The sequence below is a fragment of the Nematocida parisii genome (assembly GCF_000250985.1).
Source record: "Nematocida parisii ERTm1 unplaced genomic scaffold supercont1.6, whole genome shotgun sequence".
NCBI lineage: Eukaryota > Fungi > Microsporidia > Nematocida > Nematocida parisii.
The window spans coordinates 12,411-36,018 of record NW_013524651.1 but is presented as its reverse complement, the minus strand read 5'-3'; the positions used below and the strand labels follow the sequence as shown (position 1 = coordinate 36,018).

General features: G+C 37.1%; 11 protein-coding genes and 1 non-coding gene across 12 annotated transcripts; 7 read left to right on the top strand and 5 right to left on the bottom strand.

Moving 5' to 3' along the window:
- Positions 1-18: 18 nt before the first annotated feature.
- Positions 19-1,065, bottom strand: NEPG_02192 (uncharacterized protein; the record flags this gene model as incomplete). The annotated part of the gene is made up of 1 exon (XM_013204565.1): positions 19-1,065. One exon carries the CDS (start codon positions 1,063-1,065, stop codon positions 19-21), a length of 1,047 nt encoding a protein of 348 aa, XP_013060019.1.
- Positions 1,066-1,118: 53 nt separating this feature from the next.
- Positions 1,119-1,584, top strand: NEPG_02191 (uncharacterized protein; the record flags this gene model as incomplete). Its single annotated transcript, XM_013204564.1, has 1 exon — positions 1,119-1,584. The coding sequence occupies one exon, from the start codon at positions 1,119-1,121 to the stop codon at positions 1,569-1,571; it is 453 nt and encodes a 150-aa protein (XP_013060018.1). The 3' UTR covers positions 1,572-1,584.
- Positions 1,585-3,567: 1,983 nt separating this feature from the next.
- On the top strand, positions 3,568-5,455 carry NEPG_02190 (uncharacterized protein; the record flags this gene model as incomplete). Its single annotated transcript, XM_013204563.1, has 1 exon — positions 3,568-5,455. The coding sequence occupies one exon, from the start codon at positions 3,568-3,570 to the stop codon at positions 5,362-5,364; it is 1,797 nt and encodes a 598-aa protein (XP_013060017.1). The 3' UTR covers positions 5,365-5,455.
- Positions 5,456-5,900: 445 nt separating this feature from the next.
- NEPG_02189 (uncharacterized protein) lies at positions 5,901-10,600 on the bottom strand (the record flags this gene model as incomplete). The annotated part of the gene is made up of 1 exon (XM_013204562.1): positions 5,901-10,600. The coding sequence occupies one exon, from the start codon at positions 10,598-10,600 to the stop codon at positions 6,017-6,019; it is 4,584 nt and encodes a 1,527-aa protein (XP_013060016.1). The 3' UTR covers positions 5,901-6,016.
- Positions 10,601-10,673: 73 nt separating this feature from the next.
- NEPG_02725 lies at positions 10,674-10,746 on the top strand. Its single transcript has one exon. It is a non-coding gene; the product is annotated as a tRNA-Lys (tRNA).
- Positions 10,747-10,803: 57 nt separating this feature from the next.
- On the top strand, positions 10,804-12,678 carry NEPG_02188 (uncharacterized protein; the record flags this gene model as incomplete). The annotated part of the gene is made up of 1 exon (XM_013204561.1): positions 10,804-12,678. The coding sequence occupies one exon, from the start codon at positions 10,804-10,806 to the stop codon at positions 12,385-12,387; it is 1,584 nt and encodes a 527-aa protein (XP_013060015.1). The 3' UTR covers positions 12,388-12,678.
- A 309-nt stretch (positions 12,679-12,987) lies between these two features.
- On the top strand, positions 12,988-15,793 carry NEPG_02187 (uncharacterized protein; the record flags this gene model as incomplete). Its single annotated transcript, XM_013204560.1, has 1 exon — positions 12,988-15,793. The coding sequence occupies one exon, from the start codon at positions 12,988-12,990 to the stop codon at positions 15,766-15,768; it is 2,781 nt and encodes a 926-aa protein (XP_013060014.1). The 3' UTR covers positions 15,769-15,793.
- Positions 15,794-16,110: 317 nt separating this feature from the next.
- On the top strand, positions 16,111-19,388 carry NEPG_02186 (RNA polymerase; the record flags this gene model as incomplete). Its single annotated transcript, XM_013204559.1, has 1 exon — positions 16,111-19,388. The coding sequence occupies one exon, from the start codon at positions 16,111-16,113 to the stop codon at positions 19,378-19,380; it is 3,270 nt and encodes a 1,089-aa protein (XP_013060013.1). The 3' UTR covers positions 19,381-19,388.
- Positions 19,389-19,405: 17 nt separating this feature from the next.
- On the top strand, positions 19,406-19,977 carry NEPG_02185 (uncharacterized protein). The gene has a single exon (XM_013204558.1). It carries the CDS (start codon positions 19,664-19,666, stop codon positions 19,901-19,903), a length of 240 nt encoding a protein of 79 aa, XP_013060012.1. The 5' UTR covers positions 19,406-19,663; the 3' UTR covers positions 19,904-19,977.
- Positions 19,978-20,532: 555 nt separating this feature from the next.
- NEPG_02184 (uncharacterized protein) lies at positions 20,533-21,135 on the bottom strand. The gene has a single exon (XM_013204557.1). The coding sequence runs from the start codon at positions 21,126-21,128 to the stop codon at positions 20,589-20,591; it is 540 nt and encodes a 179-aa protein (XP_013060011.1). The 5' UTR covers positions 21,129-21,135; the 3' UTR covers positions 20,533-20,588.
- A 3-nt stretch (positions 21,136-21,138) lies between these two features.
- On the bottom strand, positions 21,139-21,477 carry NEPG_02183 (uncharacterized protein; the record flags this gene model as incomplete). The annotated part of the gene is made up of 1 exon (XM_013204556.1): positions 21,139-21,477. One exon carries the CDS (start codon positions 21,475-21,477, stop codon positions 21,139-21,141), a length of 339 nt encoding a protein of 112 aa, XP_013060010.1.
- Positions 21,478-22,179: 702 nt separating this feature from the next.
- NEPG_02182 (30S ribosomal protein S5) lies at positions 22,180-22,962 on the bottom strand (the record flags this gene model as incomplete). Its single annotated transcript, XM_013204555.1, has 1 exon — positions 22,180-22,962. The coding sequence occupies one exon, from the start codon at positions 22,960-22,962 to the stop codon at positions 22,186-22,188; it is 777 nt and encodes a 258-aa protein (XP_013060009.1). The 3' UTR covers positions 22,180-22,185.
- Between the last annotated feature and the right edge of the window lie 646 nt (positions 22,963-23,608).

The window sequence follows — 23,608 nt, the reverse complement described above, 5'->3', positions numbered from 1 at the left end:
AAAGAAGAAATAAAATATTTATAGCCTTGGCCCATTCTCTGGGGAGCTGTCCCCATCGTATCCATTTTGGTAGTATCCAGGAGGGTATGTGCTACCGCGGATAATTCTATCATAACCATATGTGTCGTTGTTTTTGTAGTATCCAGCAGAGTCTTGTGGGAATCTTTCTGGAGTGTCGTATATCCTGTTTACATCGTTTGTATAGGGGGTGTTAAGATACTGCTGAATTAGATTCTCGTGCTGCTTAATGATTGGCTGCAATTTTGGTGTGGCAAATGTATATACATGTCCTGTTTCTGATGCAACTACAAGAAGAATCTCACACTTTGTCAGCACATTCAGTTCGTATGCCTTTTTCATAATTCCTTTCTTTCTTTTGCTAAAGGTAACCCCTCTTCTGCCTTTGTCTTTGATGAAGTCCATGCGAATCTTCTTTCTGCCTTTTGTTGGCTTGGATGAATCATCTTCGCTTTCGCCAGAATCTTCTATGTGCTCTTTTCTAAAGAATCTAAGGCTAGAAAGCGCAGCAGATGACTTCTGCCTCTCTAATGAATGACTATCCATGGAAGAAAGGCTTGGCTCTGTAGGGGAATTGTGCGCAGTGTGAATAGGGGGCGAATGAAACCCCAGCATTTTGTCTCTTTCTATTTCTTGCCCTATAGATAATAAAGATCCCCCAGATATGCTATTACTTCTGAACTGTCTTCCTGGAAATGCCTGGTTATACATTCTTCTGTCTCTTGCTGTGTTTTCTTTTCGTGTTTGTGAAGGCGACTGCTCCATTATTGGAGACCTCTCAGCAGAAGAAGCCCGCTCATACATCATAGGTAAGTAGTCATCATTCCTTCGATATCTGTATTCTTTGTTTTGATTATATCTGTAATCTTCCGAGGCTCTGTCTTCATAGTCAGGCTTCTCTTGATATTCTCTGTATATACCAGAGGGGGCTTGGTATTTTTCATCTATACTATTGTGAAAGGCTTTTTGCTTCTGCCGTTCAGCTCTCTCGTAAGATGGGCCGAGCCTAGGAGAACTATCATCTCGTGAGTACCTCGGGTCTACCATTACAGGGGCGCATAAAATTAGCAAATATATTTTTCTAAAACAGGAAAATAGCCATGAGTTTAATTTTCAAAATTATAAATATTATTTTCTTTATGATTGCCATGCACATCAAAGAAATATGGCCAGAGCCACCACTGCCAAAGAAGGCCATGGAAGTTCCTCGAATACCAAAAATAATTGAGGCCTTTCAAAGGCCACTGTCTGTGGAAGAAATGCCTGCGCCCTGCCGTGAGTTAAGCCAGGTCTTATCAGACATAACTGCGCTCTTTACTGAGTCTGTCCATAACTCAGTGCGTATAAAAAAACCCCGGGGAATAGAGAGCGAAGTTAAAAAAATAGAAAAATTATATGAAGAAATAAATTTAATTATAAGCAGTAAAAGAGAGATAGAGGCTAAAGAAAGGGCCATATACTTAGTAAAAAAACAAATAAACAAAAAGCAAAACCTAATTAACAAACTTAATTTAAATGAAAAAAGAAAAAGAAAAGAAATAACTGGCCCCTGAGAATGTACTGGTAAATAGAAAAATAAAAAGAAAATTTAAGAAAAAGGTTTTATTATTAATAATTTAATTTCGGGTGTATAAAGGAAAGTTGGAATAAATACTACAGAATAACTCCGGGAATGTGAGCGATTTAAACATAGCACTTTTAGAACAAAGTGCCCACAGAATACATATATAAGTGTTGTATGTTGTTTTAAAGGAATGGGTATGCTCAATTAGAATTAAGAAGAATCAATTGTACCTTCAGGATATTCTATTTTAAAATTTATTTTAGGTTTATACGTAATTAAGCATTGTTATTAATTGTTTATTTAAATTTATTGAGTGGCCTCTCTTGGCATTTTAGGATATTAAAAAGAAAACATGTTCACATATTTATATATTAATTAATATACCCCAAAATGCGCACATTCTTTATTTTATTCAATATTAGGGTCTTGCTTCTATCAGGAGTATATTTTGAAATATATAAGTGTTTTTAGATAATTTAGTCTATTATATAGAAGTATTTTTCGGGTTATATCTTCGGGTTATCTGTTTCTATTTTATGTGTGTATAAATCTAAATCTTCTTTCCCATTTGTTTTCGGATATATTTCAATATATGTCATAACACAATAATTATATATTTAGATAATTTATTGGTTCTTTTGATGTTTTTAGATGTATCTAGGGAAATTTTGGATTATTTTATTTCGAATTAATTTAAATAAAACCTATTCACTGGTCTATGTAACAGTATATAAAGTGTACACTTTTGATTTTTTTCTATAAAATAAATAAAAAAATAAGTGAATGTAAACATATTTATAGCACAATACAGTGTATTATAAAAATAAAAAAGTAACATAGAATGGCTATTAAGCAAAATATGATATATCAACTAGTCCAGAATATATAACTAGGCATTGTTCCAGTATATAACCCGAAATTCAAAGAGATTTAATTATAACACAGAATAAATGTAAATATTTAATGTTGTCTAATATGAGTTATAATTAACTACTTGCTATATGGCAAAGAGAGAAAAGTTATTTTTTTAATTTAAAGATATATTTTATATACAGAGTGAATATAAGTAGCTAGTATATAATATTCTATAAAAACATAGTCTTATGGATGGTTTAATTCAGATATATATTTAACTCTTATAGTTAAAAGTCATCTGAATCAAACCATCCATAAGAAAATAGAAGAAGTATGACTAATACCGCCAAAACATTAATTAAACAATTTAATTACACTTTGACAGAAAGACATCATTAATTTAATGAATGACATTAAATTAATGGGATGGACAGAACAATTCGTTACTGCCGATTAATTAAAATAGAATATATACTTAAAATTTCTTGAAATAGATATTTAATTTATGCCATTAAGTATAATAAAGCCAGAAGTATATTTGTCCAGAATTTAATTAATTTATCAAAGACTCTTTATTATTACAACTGAAACTCCACTTATGCACTATTATGAAGTATTAAAGGGCATAGCAGGAAGCAGTGGATATTTTATCATGTAATTTATACATAAACAGAAACAATTATATGGTTTTAGCTAATTTATTAAAATAGAAATAATTACTAAATTGACAAAAAATAATTTGTCACATTTCTGATGTGAAGCAATCAACACTTGAATTAGAGATTCATTAAAATTAAAACCAAATACATCTAACCAATTAGCTGCACAATAATAAGCACAAATATATTATTATTCTCAGGATTAATTAATTAAAGTGTTATAAATAATTAATATAATGAGAACAGAAAATCTATTAATAGCGATGTACTAAAGTATAAAAGGCCAAATAGAATTTATTAAACTCAAAAATATAGAAGAGAAATTATGTCTGCGTATGCACAAAAGAGGCAATTGGCAAAATATACGAATTAAACGCAGAGGCTGTATTAACTATTTCGCTTTATAGACCGAGGCGATCAGCCATTTTCATTGCCACGCGATAATGTATCTATTTTTTTTATTTACATGAAATGAAGCACGCACCAGTTGGACCAGAGGAAAGAAAATCTATTTTAAAGAAGATATACCATGCACTACGACAGTCTCCCATGTTTACTCATTATTCTGTCGAGCACATACGGGACTCTGCTATAAAATCCGAGCAGCTGACGTTTGATCGTTCATTTACCAAACAAGAGTATATGCAAGCAATGCATTCTAAGCTTAAAAAGATAGAAAAAAGTTATGTAATGAATGCAGAGGAGATACTTCGAGAGATGGGGAACAAGCCAGGGCATATGCAGCCAGAGCCCATTCATGTGAGTCGGCCAATGGGGATGTTTAGGGATCAGGTAGACAAGCCATCTAATTCTGATATGGAGGAGTATTCTATGCACAGCCAAAAAAAGACAGGGCCCGAGTTTGTTTCATTAGCAGGAAGCCAGCAGGGTCGGGGGACAAACTTTTCATTTATTCCTGATGATTCGCACATGGGGAGAGCACGGCCAAGAAATCCTGCACCCCATATGGTTTCTGGGATAAATAGCCATTCAGGACCTTCTGGTATGGGAATGGGACTGGGTGGAGGGTGCGATATTAACAATTCTTCTATGCAGGGGTATTCACAAACCATTCCAGGAAGCACGCCAATCAACAATCCAGAGATGTCTTCCAGCCAAACAAATCATATGGGCGGCAATCAGTTTATAAATATGCACATGCAAAGGATGCCAAACCCGCAAATGGGCATGCATTCGATGAATAACAGCTTTGGGCAGCCTGCAGGGCAGTCAATAAATATAAACAACAAGCCAGGTGGGTATGGGCTTGTAAGTGTTGGAGCTGCGCGGAATGGCCCGATTGATATAGGGGGTAATATAAATAGAGTAAGCGTGCAAGGGCCAAATATCATAAAACTAGACCCAATGACAGATCTGGGCTCTATCTCTGGGGGCCGGGATAGCAGAAATGAGATGGGTCTAAAGGGAGTAGAGGTGAATAGCATTAACCCAACTATGCAGAGGGATACGCTGCGGGGCATAAACACCGGAATGGCGAAAAGTATGGGAAGGCTAGATCCATTTGTGCCGATTGGAGGATTTGGCGGCGCAGGCGAGGGATCGGAGTTTTCAAGAATGGGAGTAGACCACATGGGAGATATGCAGGGAATTGGCATGGGCATGGGCGGGATCACACTTGGAAATGTTTTGCACCGAACGGGAGCAGCAGGAAGCACAAACACTGCGGCGAAAATGAACAACACACGCATGGCACCGCCAAATCATTATTCAAAGGGGGGAGCGCTAGGGCCAATCTCGCATGAAGTAAAGCCTATTAAATTACGACAGGAAGAGAAACTTAAAGCTCGGCCTAAAATAGACAGAATAGAGTCTCCGGTGCACATTAGCCCAGTGGAGAGCTCGCCAAGAGCAGGAGGAAAGAAATACGAAAAGAAAAAAGAAGCACAGTCACAGACAGAAGAAGAATTAAAGAAAATAACAGAAGAGATCAAAAAAATGGACGAGGTCCTTTCAACACATCAAAGCATCTTTCCGCGGTGGGAAAAACAGAGAAGACTCTTTTATAATTTAGAGGATGTCTTAAATGCTAAAATAAAAGAGCCAAACGAGGAAATAGAGAATATTTTGGGAATATTTCAGCAGATGAAAAGACAGATCATAACACTATCGCAGGAAATAAAAGAGGGAAACTCTCTAACTTTTAAGAAAAGAATGGGAAGGATCTCTAGTGCATTTATGCAAAAACAAAAAGCAGAGCCAGAATACCAATTTGTGTCAACAGAAGAACTGCTTTTAGAATACAACTAATCAAATAAGGCATGTGTCGCTCTATGCTGCTAGAAAAGTCTATAGAGCCGTGTGGAGCCGCATTATGCATATGGAAATTCCTATAATAACTACAATATGAATAAAAATTAAATCTTCTTTATATATTTTCATGTTATGTTGTATGTTAAGAATAGCATTAGTTTAGCATGACATGAGTTATCGGAATGTTTGCATAAACAGGACAGCACAAATTAAATCAGAAATATTTGTTGACACATCAAGTCAACATAAATTAAATTGATTATACGATCTATAAATACGTATACAAATCCAATAGAGGTCAAAGTTTAAGAATGCCTTTTCCTAAGAAAACAACTTGCTATATACATGGCTGTTGCTTATAATAAGCTAATAGCGCAAAAGAAAGGATTTATATATTTGCAAATATAAATTATTCTAGGTAGGTAGAAAATTCCAGGAGCGCAGGGTTTTATTATGTAAAGGATAGATAATATTTATTTTTAATAAATCATGCTTATATTACGTAGTTTTAAAATCGCATTTATTTAAATCATTTAGAGAGCTATTTTAGACACACCCAGAGCAGTTTGGATTTCCGAATACTATAGCTAGCAAAATAGTTCTGAGTTATATTTGGAATAAAGGCGCATAAAAAACCTTTAGAAGAATTCTAATGAATGATTGTGCTAAGTAGATGTGTTGCCGCGCGATTTTTATTTCCATTAGATTGCGAGCTATCGGTGGGGCCGTTTTTCTGATATATATCAAATGCCGTTTGAGAGCATCTATTTTTCTTCTTCATTAAATTGTGAGTCTCTCCCATCGCCTTAATCTCCATAAGATACATGAACATCAACAAAGAACGGATTTCCTTTGATGTTTTGGCTATTAAGGTATTAAGCTCGGTTAAGAATACATCTTTTTTTGTGGTAGAGCTCATTCTTTCTTTATACTTTTCATTAAATTCATTAATTTTTTTATTGAGATTTTGGCGGCGTATGGCCTTATTCCCGTTTTTCTTGAAGTCTTCATTTTCCTCAATGGATTTTATTTTATCAATAGAAGATTCAATCCTGCTAAGAATAGAAAGATTGTTTATGTAGAGGTTTTTACAATGCTCAGCAGACATTTTCGCAGTGCAATTTTCAGTGTTTATAGCTGGTCTATTAGAGAATAGAGCCAAGATTTCTGTTTTATATGTGGCGTATAAGTCTATAAGCAAGTTTTCTATTTTTTTCTGATACTTCTTATAAAGAGGGCTTGTTTTGGTGATATATATTTGTTCTGAAAACTCAGAGAATGCTATGTTAGAGAACATTTTAACAGCAGAATCTTTTGTTTCATCATACATCATCTGAGAATTAGCTAGAGCAGTGCTGTTATTTGATGTCTTATGTTTAATATTGTGCAGCTTTCCCGCTAATATAAGCTGGGAGTGAAGGACCACGGGGATTATTTTGTTCATTTCATCATACCGCAAGGTAATTTCATTTTTTTTCTGTTTTGTAAAAACAGACATGAAGGAAGAGGAGGCCATGGAGGAGGAAGCAACCTGTGCAAGAAGGTCTTCGCTCAAATATAGTAAGATTGTATTGTTTATTTGCTGCTGCAGAATAGAAGTCACTCCTTTTGATATGTCTACTTCAGCTGGAAACAGTTTAAACTCACTGACTTTAATAGACTTTCCTGATTTGTAGTCTGTGTTGTTCATGTATTGGCTGATTAGCTTGTTTGTTTCGTCATTTAGGTAGCCACTGCACTCATTGTGGGATAGTATCTGATTGAAAGCATTTTTTATGAACATGCTTAGACTATCTGTGTACGTGTTGGAAACCATTCTGAGTGATTCAAGCGTATCCCTTCTGTACCGGCTGTTTTGAAGATGCTTAGGATCTAGCTCTGCTACTTCAATTGGCTTCCATGCGTAGAATGGGTTTTTCCCTATAGATGCATGCAAAGCCAGTTTTATAAAGTGGGATGTAGTTTTCTGAATTATTTCTTTTCCGTTTATCTGGTAATTGTGATCTAAAATGTTTGCCTGGAGGTAATTAAATATTTTAATTGTAGACGTGTAATCTTTGACTTTTCTCTGCCACTCTGAAAAAGTCCATTCGCTGCTGATTTTTATAAAGTCATGGATTGCGGCATCCTGAGATCCATCGGTGGCGTCCAGTCTTTTGTAAATATCTTTTGAGATTAGGTTGAGGACTCCATTGGTAATAATGAACAGATTGTTCTGAAGCGGAATTATTGTATTATTTATAACATTTCTGATATTTTGAGTTATGTCCCAATTATTTGCAGTAAGAATATAAGACTCCAAAATATTATTAGAAAGACTTTTTTTCATATGGAGGAGCTTTTGTATCTCCATGGTATACTCTGGTGATGTAAGCGTATTGGTCACAGAGGAAAGGGGCGTAAGGTATTGGTTTGTAAAGTCATCCATAATGTGAATGCTTTTCTTAATAATAGTAATCAATCGGTCCACTATCAGCATCTCATTCACTGCACTATTAGACGGAGTGTTGTCATTATTAGAATTGGAGTCAATAGTATGATTTACTATGTTTTTTTCATCTAAGCTCTCATCTAATATGGTTTTAGAAATAAACCCAGACAGATTGTCAAATGAATATGCGGCTAGTGTTTGATTAAGTGAATAGACAAACTCATTGAATGCGTTGTATTTTGAGTCAAAAACCTTTTGGGCTAGAGAAAGAAAACTTATCGTATATGGCTTTCTCAGATTAAGGTATGTCGCACTGTCGCTTTTATGCATATTCATTATGGCATATGAGTTATCTATTCCATTCAGATCAAGCATGCCGCTCACAATATGCATAAGTTTATAGCTTAGATGGACGCTTATTAGATTCATGTACATTTTGCTGGTATCAATTTTCAGATTTATATTATCTTCAGATGGCTCATCCTGCAGGGTTATTTGTCGGTATGATAGAATGTCAGTCCAGCTGGCAATTCCAGGGGAGTATGTGTCTCTTTCATCTGTTAGGTAGAAAATCATTTTGTCTGCATAAAGAGGAAGCCCAGCTTTTTTAAAATTGATTTCTTTATACTTTCTGATATTAGAAACTCCAATAGAGTACTGCTTAAACAGTGATTTGTAGTAGTCAGTGTGAGGAAAATTAAGCTGTCCTTTTATCATTGAACTTTTCGATGAATAGCTAGTTTGATTATAAGAACTGTCACCAAGTATTGAGGCCATCACAGTTAAGTGCTTTCTGTTCATGGCGTTTGGGTTTATGTTGTCTCTAAATGGATTTTTTTGGGTTATATTCGGGTTATTCTTGTAAATTTCCAACAGAAAAGAGTATTCTTTGATTTGGCGCAGTGACTTGTATATGTTTAGCCTGCGCATGCGGGTCTGTGAAGCCATTTTTAAATCATCTTTTGATATAATCCGCAGCCCACTGACTTCTGGGTATGGATCAGAAGAATTGGGATCTCTTTTTGCATATATCTTATTTATATATGTTTTAACTGCAGTCCAAATATCTTCCTGGCTGGATTCTTTTATATAAGATAGCTGGCCACTAAGTCTTTGGTATATAGTTGCCGTAATTGTTCCATCTGGTTTTATGGGCTCTTGCGAGAATCTGTGCTCTATAGGACTTTCCTTAAAATCATTTACCAGCGGGGTGTACGAGCAAATACTAACTATATTAATAGAATTTATATTTCTAGAGATTTGTACAAAATATATTTTCGGCGTTTTTTTTGAGAAGGATAGTGGTGCTGTTGGGTTATAACTTTCCATAATTAGGGTGGTTTTCGGGTCAAATGCAAGTTTTGTCTTTATAGCGATATTGCTAGTTTGAATAAACTCAGAAGAATGCATTTTTGCGTTAGTAGGTGTATGTGTAACTATTTCTGTAGAGATGTGCACTAAATTGCTTTTTAACTGTCTATTCTTAGATTGTCTACTCGTCACAAACACAGGAGAATTACAGATTAATAGGTTTTGATTTTCTACTTTGGCCCAGTTAAGAACGTATACTGTTTCACTATTTGTATTTACCTTAATTACAGTTTTTTTCGAGTTTTTCTTGGCGCTTACTTCATAATATGCTGCCGCTTCACTTCCATTCGCCTTAATCAACAATGATACCGCAAAAGGGAATACGTGATCTGTGTTAAAGGCATCAATAATAGTAAGGATTAGGTCATTGCTTCCTTTAATTTTGTGAAGTATATAATCATGCGATGTGGAGTAGAAAGAAACTATCCCAGCGTTTTTAAACAATGTATCCACCAAAATATGGCCATGCTCATATTTATACCTGCGGTCTTCATTGATCACAACGCTAGAGCAGTTTTTAGTATTGTCTTTTAGGTTTTTGTCAAACTTCATTTGTATGGTAGAAGAGCCTATATCATCATTAAGAAAACTATAATTTTTGATAGCCGGCATAGACGGATCCGGATGTACCATTTCTTTAATAGTGAACCCATACCAAGAGGAAAACTCATTAGGAATCGCAATAATTGACTGGTATATAATTGTTTTTTCGGGAGTATAGGCGCATTCCTGGCTGGATTTTATGTATTCAAGCATATTTCTCATGGTCAGTGGTCTGTCTTCTTGGATTTTATTAATTTTCGTGTAGTTTAATGATTTTTCGGGCACGGCCCTAGTGTTCTTGCTTGCTATTGCAGAGTTTCGCTTTTTAGACGTTTTGTTTTTATTGGTAGATCTTTTGTTTCTTTCATGTGTATTTTCTGCTGTTTCTGTGCTGTAAATATTTTGAGATTCTTCATCATGGTCTTCTATAGTTTCGAATCCAGCACATTCTGGAGAAGTAATGGACTCTTTCTTGTATAGTGGGGTGGGGGCTTGGGTATAACCAGTGCTATAAATTGGATTATAGGAAGTAGTTGCTTCATGCGGCATTGTCATATTTTCTTTAACCTCTGTAGCATAACTTGTCTTTTCCTGCAGAAGGTTTTTGCTATTAGCAAATGCTAATATATACATATAGATAAAAGAAATAACATAATTAAGATTCATAAAAAATACATAATTTTGGCAATTATATAGACAATTCTTGATATTAATAGACATGATATATCTAAAAGTACAACCATACGTACAAAATACCATATATAAATAGAAGTACATAAGAGCAGTATAATATGAAGCCAAAATTAAACTGCGCATTAATTTGCTGTATAAAGTGGAATATGTGCAAATACACAGAATGTATTGTATTCTACGTATTGTATAGCTCATATTGCATGTGGCATTCGGGTTATGTGGTGGATATTGTGTATAGGCCGTGTTGTGTGTTTAATTTAATATATGTACCCGGTTAGCTCAGTCGGTAGAGCATCAGACTCTTAATCTGAGGGCCGCGGGTTCGAGTCCCGTACTGGGTGTTTTTTTGCTTTGATTTGGCAGAAGTTAAATAAAAGAAATTTTTGCTCCGATGAATCATGGATGCAAAGAATTACCCTGAGCTAGGAAATGTACTAGCAAGCACACAGTACATTAAAGAGTTTGATGAAATCATGGAAAAGTACACAGATCGGTATAGAGATATGTCAAATATATATGGCGTGCGAATGTACATAATAAGAGACCTATTCAATACTTTAATCATATATTTTATACGCATAACTATGTTTAGGCATATGCCAAAAGAACTATATAGAACTATTTTTTGGGGTGGGCTTTTGCAGGTATACGATGAGACTCTTGAAGAGCAGTTTATAGGCATGCAATACGCAGAAAGCCTGCTAACAATGCGAATACTGCGAATCAATATTTATACAGAAATTCAAAAGATGTTTGTAGCAGTCCGAAATAACATATATCTGTGGATGAACATGGTGAGTGCAAGCAGTCTTCACCAGGATGCATACTTTTCGATTGAGTATATTTTTAGGAATGCAATTATTTTGCAGCGGCAGAGCACTTGGCATATAGCAAAGGACGTATTGAGAGAATTTAGTGTATTTTATAAAGAGCGTGTGCAGCTAAGACTAGATGTAACAGCATACACGCTGGATGAATTGTATACGAAAAAAACAGAGCACGGGGATAGGTACATAGAGTATGGAATGCGCATGCTACTAGAGAACAAAGGAGTCCTTGAGGTATTTAATAATAGGAATACCCTGGGGCATTCTCTGAAAAGCTGGTTTTATTCATTAATTACATGGAATTCTGCAGACAATGAAAAGGAAATAGAGGAAAGAAAAAGAGACATAGGCATTATTATAGGGATGGATGAGCACTGGGAGGAAATATTAGAGGCCGAGTATAACTTTCTAAGCTGCTTTTCTGTAGAGAACATTATGATTCTATTTCCAATGACAGCTCCATTGCGCACTCCATCATTCAAAAATTTCCGGCAGCTAGAGCGGCTGGTCAAGGAAAAGGGAATTTTAGAATCATTTATAAATTTAGAGAATTTAGAAAAGTTATTGACTAATCCGTTTGTTTCTAATAGAATGAAAGAGATTATTTCCAGGAGGATTCTAAGAACTATTCATTCTTTAAAGGCCGTGTATAATGACAAACGCCAAGTTTTGATATATGATATGATGAAAGATATGCAGACTTCAGGGAAGATTGTGAAATTGCCTAAGTTTAGGCCTGTCGTGTGCTATGGTATAGGGATAAAACAGTGGGCACAAGGGATAAGAAATATGTTTATTAACATATACTGGATACCATTTTATGCGTGGTTTAACCTAAAATATAACGAGTATTGTGGAATGCTAATGAAGTTAAGTGCGTGTATTTGGGTAATGAATAAAATGGCAAATTTACAGGTGATTTATTACAGAGTGTATAATGACTTAAAAGATAAAAACAATTCATTCTGGAGTAGCGATATTGCTAAGAATATTCAAACTTGGAGGATTTTTTCGTATGCAACATACAGACCAACTATTACAAGAATTAGAAACTCATCAAAAGTAAACAGCACAATTAAAGTAATTGGGTCCACTATAATCACGATTACAAGCGCCTGTAGTGATGCCGTGATAAATATAATGCCAATGGGATAATAATAGCAGGCGCTGGAGTAGATTATATTATATTTCTAAAATAATAATTTGAAGAACAAGAAATCTCTGTCTACTAGAATATATAAACAAATGAATAAAAGTTCTGGGCATTTTCGGCTGGACTTTGTTTATATAATAAGAAGCCCTATCTATTTTTAGTAGCAAATGATTAGGCATGTATGTGCAGTATTCGTGCCAGTAGAGTGTGTGCAGCGTATATGGAGGATTTTTAAAAGAATTCTGAAATAACTGGATTTATACTATTATGTTTATAATAAATGTTGCCAAGGGACTATATATTAGTAATTAGTTTAATAAAATTTTATCTTGGTTTAATTTGTTAGCAACAATAAATATAAATAAAACTGTATTTTAAAAATAATGTGTAAAAATAAAGACAGAATACTTTTAATTCAGCATTTCAGTGAAAACAGAAGAGCGTCTGTAAAATTTCTGGCCACTTAGATATAACTACGTGTTTATGGGCTTAGCGGTAGAAGATTTCTAATTTTTTCGGGTTAAAGAGCAAGCCAGTTTAAAACAATTTGTGCAATGTGTCGAAATATAATCTATTTAAGCAATTTTCTTTTCTATTTTTAAATGAAGAGAGAAAGGGAAGAGGACAGTGATGATGAGGTATTTGAAAGAAGAAGAAAAGTCCACAAACAAGAAAAGGATGTAAAGGACGAGATAGAGGATCTTTTTGAGGAGAATTCATCGGAACAGACAATAGAAGAAAAGCCTGCAGAAATGGAGGGCTGGAAAATGACAGGTGGAGCAGCAGCAGGCATTCTTCTGGAGATATTTGGCAACGGAACTGACTATTTGCACGTAATGGACTACTATGTGAAAAAAAACCAGCAGGAAGAAGAGCGGCACAAGGAGTATTTGCAGCCCAAGGTGGAGGTATACAGCAAGATAGACAAAGAGGAAATTATAAGCAAAGTAACGGAGTCGCTAATGGAGGCCAATTCCTCATTCCCGAAGCAAGATATTGAGATGTTAGTGAGTAATATTGTAGATGATAAGAGTCTGGTTGATGCGGTTGCAGAGTCATTTCACTTCTTGAACAGCGAAAAAAACCACACGACTCTTATGGAGGCGCGAAAGCTTGTTTCTTTGTACAGAGAGAAGGACAAGATACTTGCCCAGCTGCCCAAGGTTATTGACAAAAAAGTAAAAACGGTTATTTCCTGTGCGCACACGCTTAAGACTCCAGAGGAGTACACGCGCCTGGTGCGGTATGTATATAGGCTGCAGTCAGCAGAGTGCACGGACGAGGACAGGGAGTTGGCTGCCAATGTTACGCAGAAAATAACAAATGTATCAATATACTACACCGACTATACTGCCGTGAACAGCGATGACCAGCAGGTAAAAAATGATCTTGAGGAGAAAAAGATGAACAGTGAAAAAGCAAGCGGGGAAGAAAAGACAAAGCTGACAAGTGAGAAGGGGCTTCTTCACAATCCGTGGATATTCAGGGCTGCTGTGGAGATAGGCATGGTGATTTCTTCCATTGAGATACAAGGAATTGAAAATATAAACATACCAGCCAGTAAAATCACAAAAACCGACATGTATCTTCTGCAGCAGCTTAAGACCAGAGGGGTCATTTATAGAATAGTTCTGAATAAAGAAGAAACAGTGAAAAGAATAGTGCAGCGGCTTGAAGGAAGTGCTCCAACAGAGGGGGAGTTGGAAGAAAGCCTTCTGTATTTTATTGAAAAGTCGGCTGAAGATATATGCACTGGCATAGAAAAAGAGCTTGCTGCACTTTCAGAAGAGCACGTAAAGATAGAGCTCTTCAATAGGGTTCTAAGTATTCTGAGCATAAAGCCTGGGAAAGAGAACGTGCTAGGAGTATGGATGGACAAAGGAAAAACCCGATACACAAAGGTAGATAGCAAAGGTGCAGTTGTATCTAGCGGGATATCAATGGGAAGGGATGGGATAAACCTGTCTGACCATGCAGGGATTGTGGCGATTTCTGGGGAGGGGTACCGACTGAAGCAGTATATGAAGTCCAAAAGCAAAGTGTACATAAGTGAAGAGATGCTCCGCGTAATAGGAGGGGCAAAGGACCTTTCTTCTGTGCTGTGCCATGTTGTGAAAAATCCCGTGAGTTCCCTGGAGAGTCTTCTTTCCAATGATGGGCATGTGCCAAGTATGGTTTTGATGCAGCGGATGCTTAAGCCAGAAGTGGTCACTGCTGTTTTAGAGTATGCAATTGCATACAAAAAGGCAGAGTCTGAGATATTCCAGTCTTCCGAGTATGGACAGCTGAAGAAGGATGTGCTTGAGTTTATGAAGAGTGGGGGAGACCCAGAAAATGTTCTTATTGACGAATATGCTACGTATGACTCTATAAGAAAGGCCATAAAAGAAACAAAGGTATCACACACTGGGTGGTCCAAGCCGGCTGCAGTGGCTGTTATAGAAAACAAGCTGTTTAAGGAAGCATACATGCACTGTTTGCACCGGCTTGAGAATTTCTTTGAGGTCTCTGGTGCCCCAGAGCTAAGCAGCAGCGAGGAGTTCCTTATATTTAACGGAATACCAGAGGATGAGCTTTTGGCAGTGCAGACAACGTGGTCACTTTCTTCAGGAATTACAATAAACATGCATGGAAAGGAGATTGAAGGGGTGGTCACGGGAATGCGGCAGGAGACGCACCTGCGGCTGGCCAATAAGGTCTCTGCTGTGCTCAACCAAAAGGTGAGAGAGAATGTAGTTGACGGGCAGAGGCTTACTGTTAGGATTCTAGGTCTAGACATGATACACTACAGAGCAGTTGTGCAGGAGAAAAGAGATAATAAAACGTGCCTGCGCGCACAGTCGCACTGGCGGGTAAAGAATTTGACTGCAAAAGAAGCAAGCCGTGTTTTAAAGCAAAGGCCGTTTGGCTCGTTTGTTCTTCGTCTTTCTTTAACACACCCAGATTCACTCATTCTTACTCTGCGAGTTACTGACAATCCAGAGAAATGTGTTCTGGTGCATCTTCGAATTAAAGAGCTTGCGGGTGGATATGAGCTGGGTGGGCGCATTTTTGATGATATAGACAGTATTGTAGACACGTACGTTCCAAGCTATTTAAAGTCTTTTAAACGAGTCATGCTCCATCGAAAGTTTACTACAGAGCCAGTAGAGGCAATAAAAGCGCGGTTGATGCATGGTAAGTGTGAAGATGCTCTAGATAAATACGCACTGTCGATATCAAAGGCCTCGCCAGGATGCATTTCTTTTGTGTACATTCGTAATAAGGAAGAGGCAACTGAGGTTCTCTTACATGCAGTTGAAAAAGGCCTTTATTTTGACAAAAAGATATATCCCAAGCCAGAAGACTTTATAGCGATGTTTAAAAAGTCACTAGGTCACTAAAGATAAAATAAATAATATTCAAACAGCTCTGCTATTTTATGTTATTTCGAAACACATGCAATTAAAAGAAAACTGTATGCATGCTGGCAATTATGGGCATATTGCAAATTTTCTTATTGAACTATTCGGGCTCTGCTAACTGATTTAGGCGCACATATATATTTCTAAAGCACCTTTCAAAGCCATGTGTGTTAATTTTAAGTGGGGTGCTTTACACTGTATACTTTGAAGTGTAGAGCGTAAATAGATTAAAGAACATGGAGTATTAGAGATGTAAAATATAGAAAAAACGGAATTTCGAATGCGGTAATTTGGATAAATTTTCTTTTCTTTCAAAAAAATATGAGTTCGCGCCAAAAGGAACAAGTTGCCACTTCGCATGGCAGCAAGAACATTCCGTACAGCATATTTACCGAACGGTTTCTGTACGAAAAGGGGCTTAATAGGCACCACATTGAATCATTCAACGATTTTGTAGAGCGGGAAATAAAAACTGTTTTGCGAACAAATAACTTCATAGACTCTGATGTGGATTCAGCCTTTTACATGAAATACACAGACATACGAGTTGAGCCACCATCAGTTGAGGAGAATATGGTAAAAAGATATATCACACCAGAGGAGTGCAGAATACGTAACATGACGTACTCTGGTGATATTGTGGTGGATGTGGAGTACACCCGAGGAAAGGATATTATTTCTTCAAGGAATGTGGTGGTAGGAAAGATGCCAATTATGCTTGGCAGTCGCCTCTCTCTTCGGCAGAAAGAGTTCATGGAGAACCAAGTGGGGATAGACACAAGCAACATGCAGCGGATCACAAATCCCATGTATACCAGGCCAAAAAACGAGTGTCCGTATGACATTGGCGGGTACTTTATTTGCAAGGGCGTTGAGAGGGTGCTTCTAATGCAGGAGCAGTTGGCAAAGAATAGAATACTGATTGAAACAGACTTTCGCGGTGATCTATGTGCAGTAGTGACCAGTTCTTCTCTGGAGAGAAAAAGTAAAACCAAGGTGGTTATGAAAAAGAAACTGCTGTATCTGTCGCACAACTCACTGACTGAAGACATTCCACTGAACATTGTTATGAAGGGAATGGGGGTCACCACAGACCTGGAGATAGATATACTGATTGGGCAGCCAGTGCAGAGCATAGCTCATATAAGAACCGAGCTTGAGGCGCTTGCATGGATTGGCAGCCGTATAAAGACTAGGTCTGGTGGGATAGATGAAGCCCGGCTGCTGCTCTGCGATATTATTCTAGCACACATACCAGGAACAGGGACTGACATGCGCAGAAAGGCAGAATATTTATCTGTAATGGCACGGATGCTTATAGACACTGCTAATGGAAACACAGACACACTGCAGAACGATAAGGATTTTGTTGGAAACAAGAGAATAGAGCTAACTGGGCAAATGCTTTCCCTGCTTTTTGAAGACCTTCTAAAGAGACTAAACACAGAAATAAAGAAGGCTTTAGACCGAGTGCTGTGTAAGAGAGCAAGAGCACAGGAGCTAGATGCTCTGCACTTTTTAGTGATGAATCGGGGGATGATTACAACGGGGCTACTTCGTGCAATCTCCACTGGATCGTGGTCTCTGAAGAGATTTCGTATGGAGCGGGCCGGGATTACGCAGGTGCTCACACGTCTCAGCAGGCTTTCTGCAATTGGAATGTGCTCCCGAGTCTCTTCGCAGTTTGAGAAAACAAGAAAGGTCTCTGGGCCTAGAGCTCTGCACTGTTCGCAGTGGGGGGTGTTTTGTCCAGCAGATACACCAGAAGGAGAGGCGTGTGGTCTTGTAAAGAGCCTTGCTATGCTAACAGAAATTACACCAGCAGAAAGCGAGGAGAGTGTTATTTCTGCCCTTTCCTTTCTTGGGATAGAGGACATTTCTGTTATTTCCACAGGAGATATGGAGAAATCCAAGAAGTGCTGGGTGAATGGTGTGATTATTGGTATCTGCAGTGATCCAGCCCGCATGGCATGCGAGCTCAGAAAAGTTCGGAGGAATGGAAGCATTCCCAGCACAGTGGGTATCTGGGTAAACAACGATTTGTTTATCTCAACAGAAACGGGAAGGCTCACTCGTCCTCTTATTATTGTAGAGGATGGCGAGCCAAAGCTAACACAGACTCATATAAGGCTGCTGAAAGAGGGGTATAAAACTGTGAATGATTTGCTAAGAGAAGGGCTTATTGAGTGCATAGACCAGAATGAAGCAAAAAACTCCTTAATAGCAGTATGGCGCACTGAAATAACGCAGGACACAACCCATTTGGAGATAGACCCAGCTGCGATTCTGGGGTATGTAGCGGGGGTTATTCCCTATCCGCACCACAACCAGTCTCCGAGGAACACATATCAGTGCGCCATGGGAAAGCAGGGGGTGGGAGTTACTGGAGTTGACCAAAGAAGGCGAATGGATGGCGCCAACTTCTTTATGGTTAACCCGCAGCGACCTCTTGCAGCCACCCGAGGTATGGAAATAATTAAATATAATGAGCTACCAGCAGGCCAGAATCTAACAATTGCTGTGATGAGTATGTCTGGATATGATATAGAAGATGCTCTTATTCTTAACAAGGCATCGATTGATCGGGGTATTGGCCGTGCTCTGCTGTTTAAAACACATGCTTTGTCTCTTCGGACGTATCCAGGAGGCGCTGCAGACACTATAGTTGGAGATGGAATACCTTCTCCTGGAATGAAGGTCCAGGAAGGAATTACATTTATTGATAGAAGAACGCCAATGGGTAGCAAGGCCGGCGCAGTGTACAGAGGGCTGGACAGCGCATCAATTGACAAAACAGCCATTATGCGCACAGGAGATGATTTAATAACAATAAAAGCCGTAGTGAAGGAGCACAGGATTCCAAGAATAGGAGACAAGTTCAGCAGTAGGCACGGGCAGAAAGGGGTGGTTGGTTTGATTCTTCCGCAAGAGGACATGCCCTTCAATGAAATGGGGATTTCTCCGGACCTAGTCATGAATCCACACGGGTTTCCATCAAGAATGACAGTGGGCAAAATTTTAGAGCTGGTCACGGGCAAATCTATTGCAAATGGGTCAAAGAAGCTGACCCAGTACGCAGCCACAGCCTTTGGCGGAGTCAAGGCCCAAGACATTGCAAATGAGCTGATCTCTCTTGGGTACAGTGAAACAGGAAAGGAAACTCTGATATGTGGTACTTCTGGGGAGCAGATTCCAGTTAGGATCTTCTTTGGCCCCGTCTTCTATCAGAGATTAAAGCATATGGTGACTGATAAAATGCACGCACGTGCTCGTGGGCCTAGGGCAGTTCTTACTCGGCAACCCACAGAAGGAAGATGCCGAGACGGAGGGTTCCGTCTGGGAGAAATGGAGAGAGACTGCTTAATTGGCTACGGTGCATCAGAAATCCTGATAGAAAGGCTTGTTATCTCATCGGACAAGTTTATGGCGCATGTGTGCAGTGGGTGTAAATTAATTATCAGCCCAAGCGGCTGCCCTGGGTGCGGAAAGGGCACAGAAATGCAGAAAATACAAATGCCATATGCGTGCAAGCTGCTCTTCCAAGAGCTCATGGCTATGAAGATAGCCCCCAGAATTATATTGAAAGAGTGAAATAAAGATAGATCTATTATTATATCTTCCCTCCAGGCGCAAGTTTATTTATATTGCATAAATAGCCTAGTTTATACTAATAGGGCAAATCTACTGCTCTTATATAGCCCGAAATGCACTCTGTAATAACTTGAAATTACTTTGAAAACATGTAATGTATCTGTGGTGCGATGTAACCCGAATATAACCCGAATTTTCAAATCAACTATATCGATCTAAATAATATATCAGTTCAATAAACCATGAGACTGACATAGATTTGTTATGTAATCTATAAAAAGATATGAAAGATAGGACAAAAAATATGAGTGCTGAAGAAAGAACAAGAGAGATTAAAGAAGAATTATACATTGACAGAAACAGGATAGGAGAAGCATACAAGAAGATACTTAGGTCAATGCCTCTAGAGGCCAGTCCCAACAGAAACAAATTCTTGCTTGAGCTGGGTGCCTTTCCTAAGAAGAAATCCTTTAAGGAGAAGATTACCAGCAAATTATCCAAATGGTTTAATCGATCAAAGTAGTTTTAATTATACGGCTATCCAACCACTGCTGCGTATAATTGCCATAGCCTACCGTTACTCACACACTGCAGAGGGTTCTGAAATAATTAAATATTATTTTGTTATTATTAAGTATATATCCTGTTGTTTATTATCTACACTTAACTCAAAAAGGTGTTTTGCAGCAGCAACTACTGATTGATTAATTATACTAGAGCCGTATACATTTTAAAGATATTATATAGCCAATATGACAGATAACCCGAAACAAAGAAAATATAATACTTTTTAATTTATCAAACACATGCATTATTAGACTATAAATAAATAGATCCATTGGGATTGTTTTGGATATTTTGAGTACAAGATTCCCAAAATATAATATACACAGACTGTTTTTATTTATGCGCATAAAATGAGCAATTTATATCATGGTGTAGAGATGTAATAGCCAAAGTCTGTATGTACCTCGAAATCTTCTGAGTAGAGTAGAATATATCTTTATTAAAGAACTTCTTTTAAATTTAATTTTTAGCGTTATTCGGGTTATATACAATGGAGTATAAATAAAAAATATAATATAAAATACATCTCTCAAATATTCGAATATGCAGTGTATTTAACTTTTAAATTGCTTTCTACACGTTTTTGTTCTTTTATTTATATTCTTTAGGCCATTTTGGGCATATCTTGAAATAGCCTGAAATTACTTCCTAAGAAGGAATACATATATGAACAAAAGAATAAAAATAGCTGTAAGTGCTTTAAATATCCTGTAATCGGTGATATATCTATTGGATATTTGGTCTATCACTCTATCAGACAACCCTAAGTACTGCAAGCCGTCTTCTAGCTTTTTTCTGCTGCCTTTAAGAATGCCACGCTGTTTCTCTATTGAGCTAAGGGAGTGCGATGCAATTTTTATGTATTTGTTGAGCTTGTCTGTATTTCGGGTTATATGACAGTCCTCATCCGGCATCCGATGCTTTTCTCTCGTATTCTCTGCATTATATGACATTTTCATTATGTTAACCCGTCTGTTAAGTGCCTGCACTCGAGTGCTCAGCTGCGCTAGCGTTCTTTCTCCATTTGGTGAGCTTTGAATTATGTGTTTGTATGTAGTCAAGTCCTGCCTAAGCTCTAAAAGAAGAGCGTCAAGTGTCTCTGTGCGCGTGCTGTGCGACAGTGCACTTTCAATATTATTTGCTTTTTCTGTGATTCTTTCTATTGCATCCTCCCACTCCATCCAAATAAAATTATTCTGTATACAGTTTATTCTTTTGTTTTGGATTTTCTTTAAATGGCTGCCGTGCCTTTTTGTTTATGGACTTGGCCTCCTCTTCTTTTAACAAAGCCAAGCCCTGCTCTATCTTCTGTATGATCTCTAATAAAAGAGTTCTTTGCTCTGTAAGAATTCTTTCAGAGTCAGACTGCATTTTGTACCGTAAATATTGGTGTTTTAGTGATTCCTGTAAGAGAGTGTTTTGTCGTTCTTTCAGGTCTTTTATTTCTTCTTTTAATTCAGTGTTCTTTGTGGCTAGATCGTATCCTATTGGCGGGTGTTCTTCTATCTGCTTCTTCCGTTTAAACTTCATTATTTGAATTACTACCACTTGTCTATTTATTATAGGTAATATAATAAGAATTGCTCAGACTATAAATAGATGCGTAGTATTCGAAAAATCAAGAATATTATACGAGGAAAGCAGTATTTATTGGTGTTATTTCATGCTAGAATAAAAATAAAAATATTGGTCCGGTGTTAGAGTGATTAACAAGCATTCAATGAATTATAACCCGAAACTTCTATATAGATAATCTGCAAATTATGTGTTTTTGTGTATTTTGGATTGTGTTTTGGGACATGTGAGTTTTTTCTTGAGGGAAATATTAATTTAGTTGGGATAGTTAGCTCTTTTTGGAATTTTTTGTATATGTGGTTAGTTGAAAGTAATATCCAAAAAATACTTTAATGCATTTACAAAAATATCTTTTGGAATCTATTTAATGCATTTGGAAGTGCATTGCAATATGAAATTCAATGCGTTTTTGGTATATTATGTATAATACTGCAACAGAGCAAAGAATTTAGGGTTATATATTTAATATTTTATATAATCTCTTGTATGCCTTGTTATATTCTTTAAATTAAAAGATCCCTGCATTTGGTATAATACTGTAAAATTGGTGTTTCTGTGCTATACTAATATATTATAAGTTCAGAAATCATATTTTGTATAAACTTTACCAAGCAAAAGACAAATATAAACTAGGCTTTATTCTTTATTAGCTAGAGTGGCTGTTTATATCGATAGTTTCTGGGAGAAGTTTGATATAAGATCAGAGTATACCTGCAGTGGTGATGGGATTGGCTCTGGTGTTCCCCAGTTTTCTGGTGAGTAGAAAGTGTTACACTTCTGTAATGCAGAAATAGTTGCTTTAGCAAAGTTTTCACTTGCTGAAGTACGCCCGGATGAGGCAGTGAACACGTCCTTAACTCCGGCCATCTGGAAAATCTTCTTTGGGATGGTTGCTGCTACAATTCCAGTTCCCTTTGGTGCTGGAATAAGAGTAATGTTGACACTACCACACTTTCCTGATCCTCTTACTTTAACTGTGTGAGGCTCTCCAATCTTTCTGTCCCACCATCCAAAGTCAATTGGTTGCATGTTGCACTTTGCAACCTGTGTTGCCTTTTCTATGGCACCTCTGGCTTCCTTTGCGGACTTTACTCCAAGACCTATACTTCCATTTCCGTCTCCAACAATGACAACGGCCTTGATTCTTGTTCTCTGCCCAGCCTTTGTCTGTTTCTGGATGGACTTGATGCACAGAACCTCGTCCTTAAGCTTGGATCCAACTAAGAAGTCAATAATTTCTGGCTCCTGGATCTTTAAACTGTTGGTGTAGATGTCATTCAGTGTCATCTTTCCCATCTGAACAATCTTTCCTAAGTTTGTCATTGGAACCCATTTCTTCTCTTCTCTGGGCTTTCTCATTCCTCCTTTCTGTCCTTTTTCTTGTCTGTCAGTCTTCTGTGTTTCTGGCTGTTGTGCTTCTGTTTTTAACTCTGCTGCCATGCTGGGGTCTAAAAATAAAAATAATTCTATAGTTTTTCTAAAAATGAAAAACTGCCCACACTTGCCTGTAACTCATAAATATACTGCACACTACTTTATAATTCTGCATTTATAGGAACGTATTACACTATTCTTCTTTTACATATAAATTGTGCTACTGGCCGCATAAATTAAACTATTTACAAAATTGCTACTGTATAATATTTTCTTATAGCCGGAAAGAAAAAGCTTTAAATTTTCTATTAATATCCTATAAATATGTAAGTTAACTAAACAAGCACGAATACACACTAATTTCAATGTTTTATATTACTTCTTAAACAATGCTTGAAATATTCGAATATTATTATAAAAAGAAAATTTAGCTGTTAAAGAATCTAATTAATACTATTGCTCATAGAATTACTGACGCTTCCAATTTTCTAAAAAATTGAAGATATGCATATCGGTGGTTGGTTTATATTTTTATGATATATACTATTCGTGCAATTATATGATTTCTGGGTATTTATAAAATTATATTCTTTTCTGGTGCTGTATTATTTTACATATTTAAGTATATAGTATGGGTGTGTGCAAATATGTTTTTGAAACTCTTCAACTATACTATTATATTGTGTTTCGTTATGGTGAATAAATAGAAAAA

Coding starts and splice junctions, on each gene's coding strand:
- NEPG_02185 (XM_013204558.1), top strand. CDS start 19,664: ATGAAAGATAGGACAAAAAATATGAGTGCTGAAGAAAGAACAAGAGAG.
- NEPG_02184 (XM_013204557.1), bottom strand. CDS start 21,128: ATGGAGTGGGAGGATGCAATAGAAAGAATCACAGAAAAAGCAAATAAT.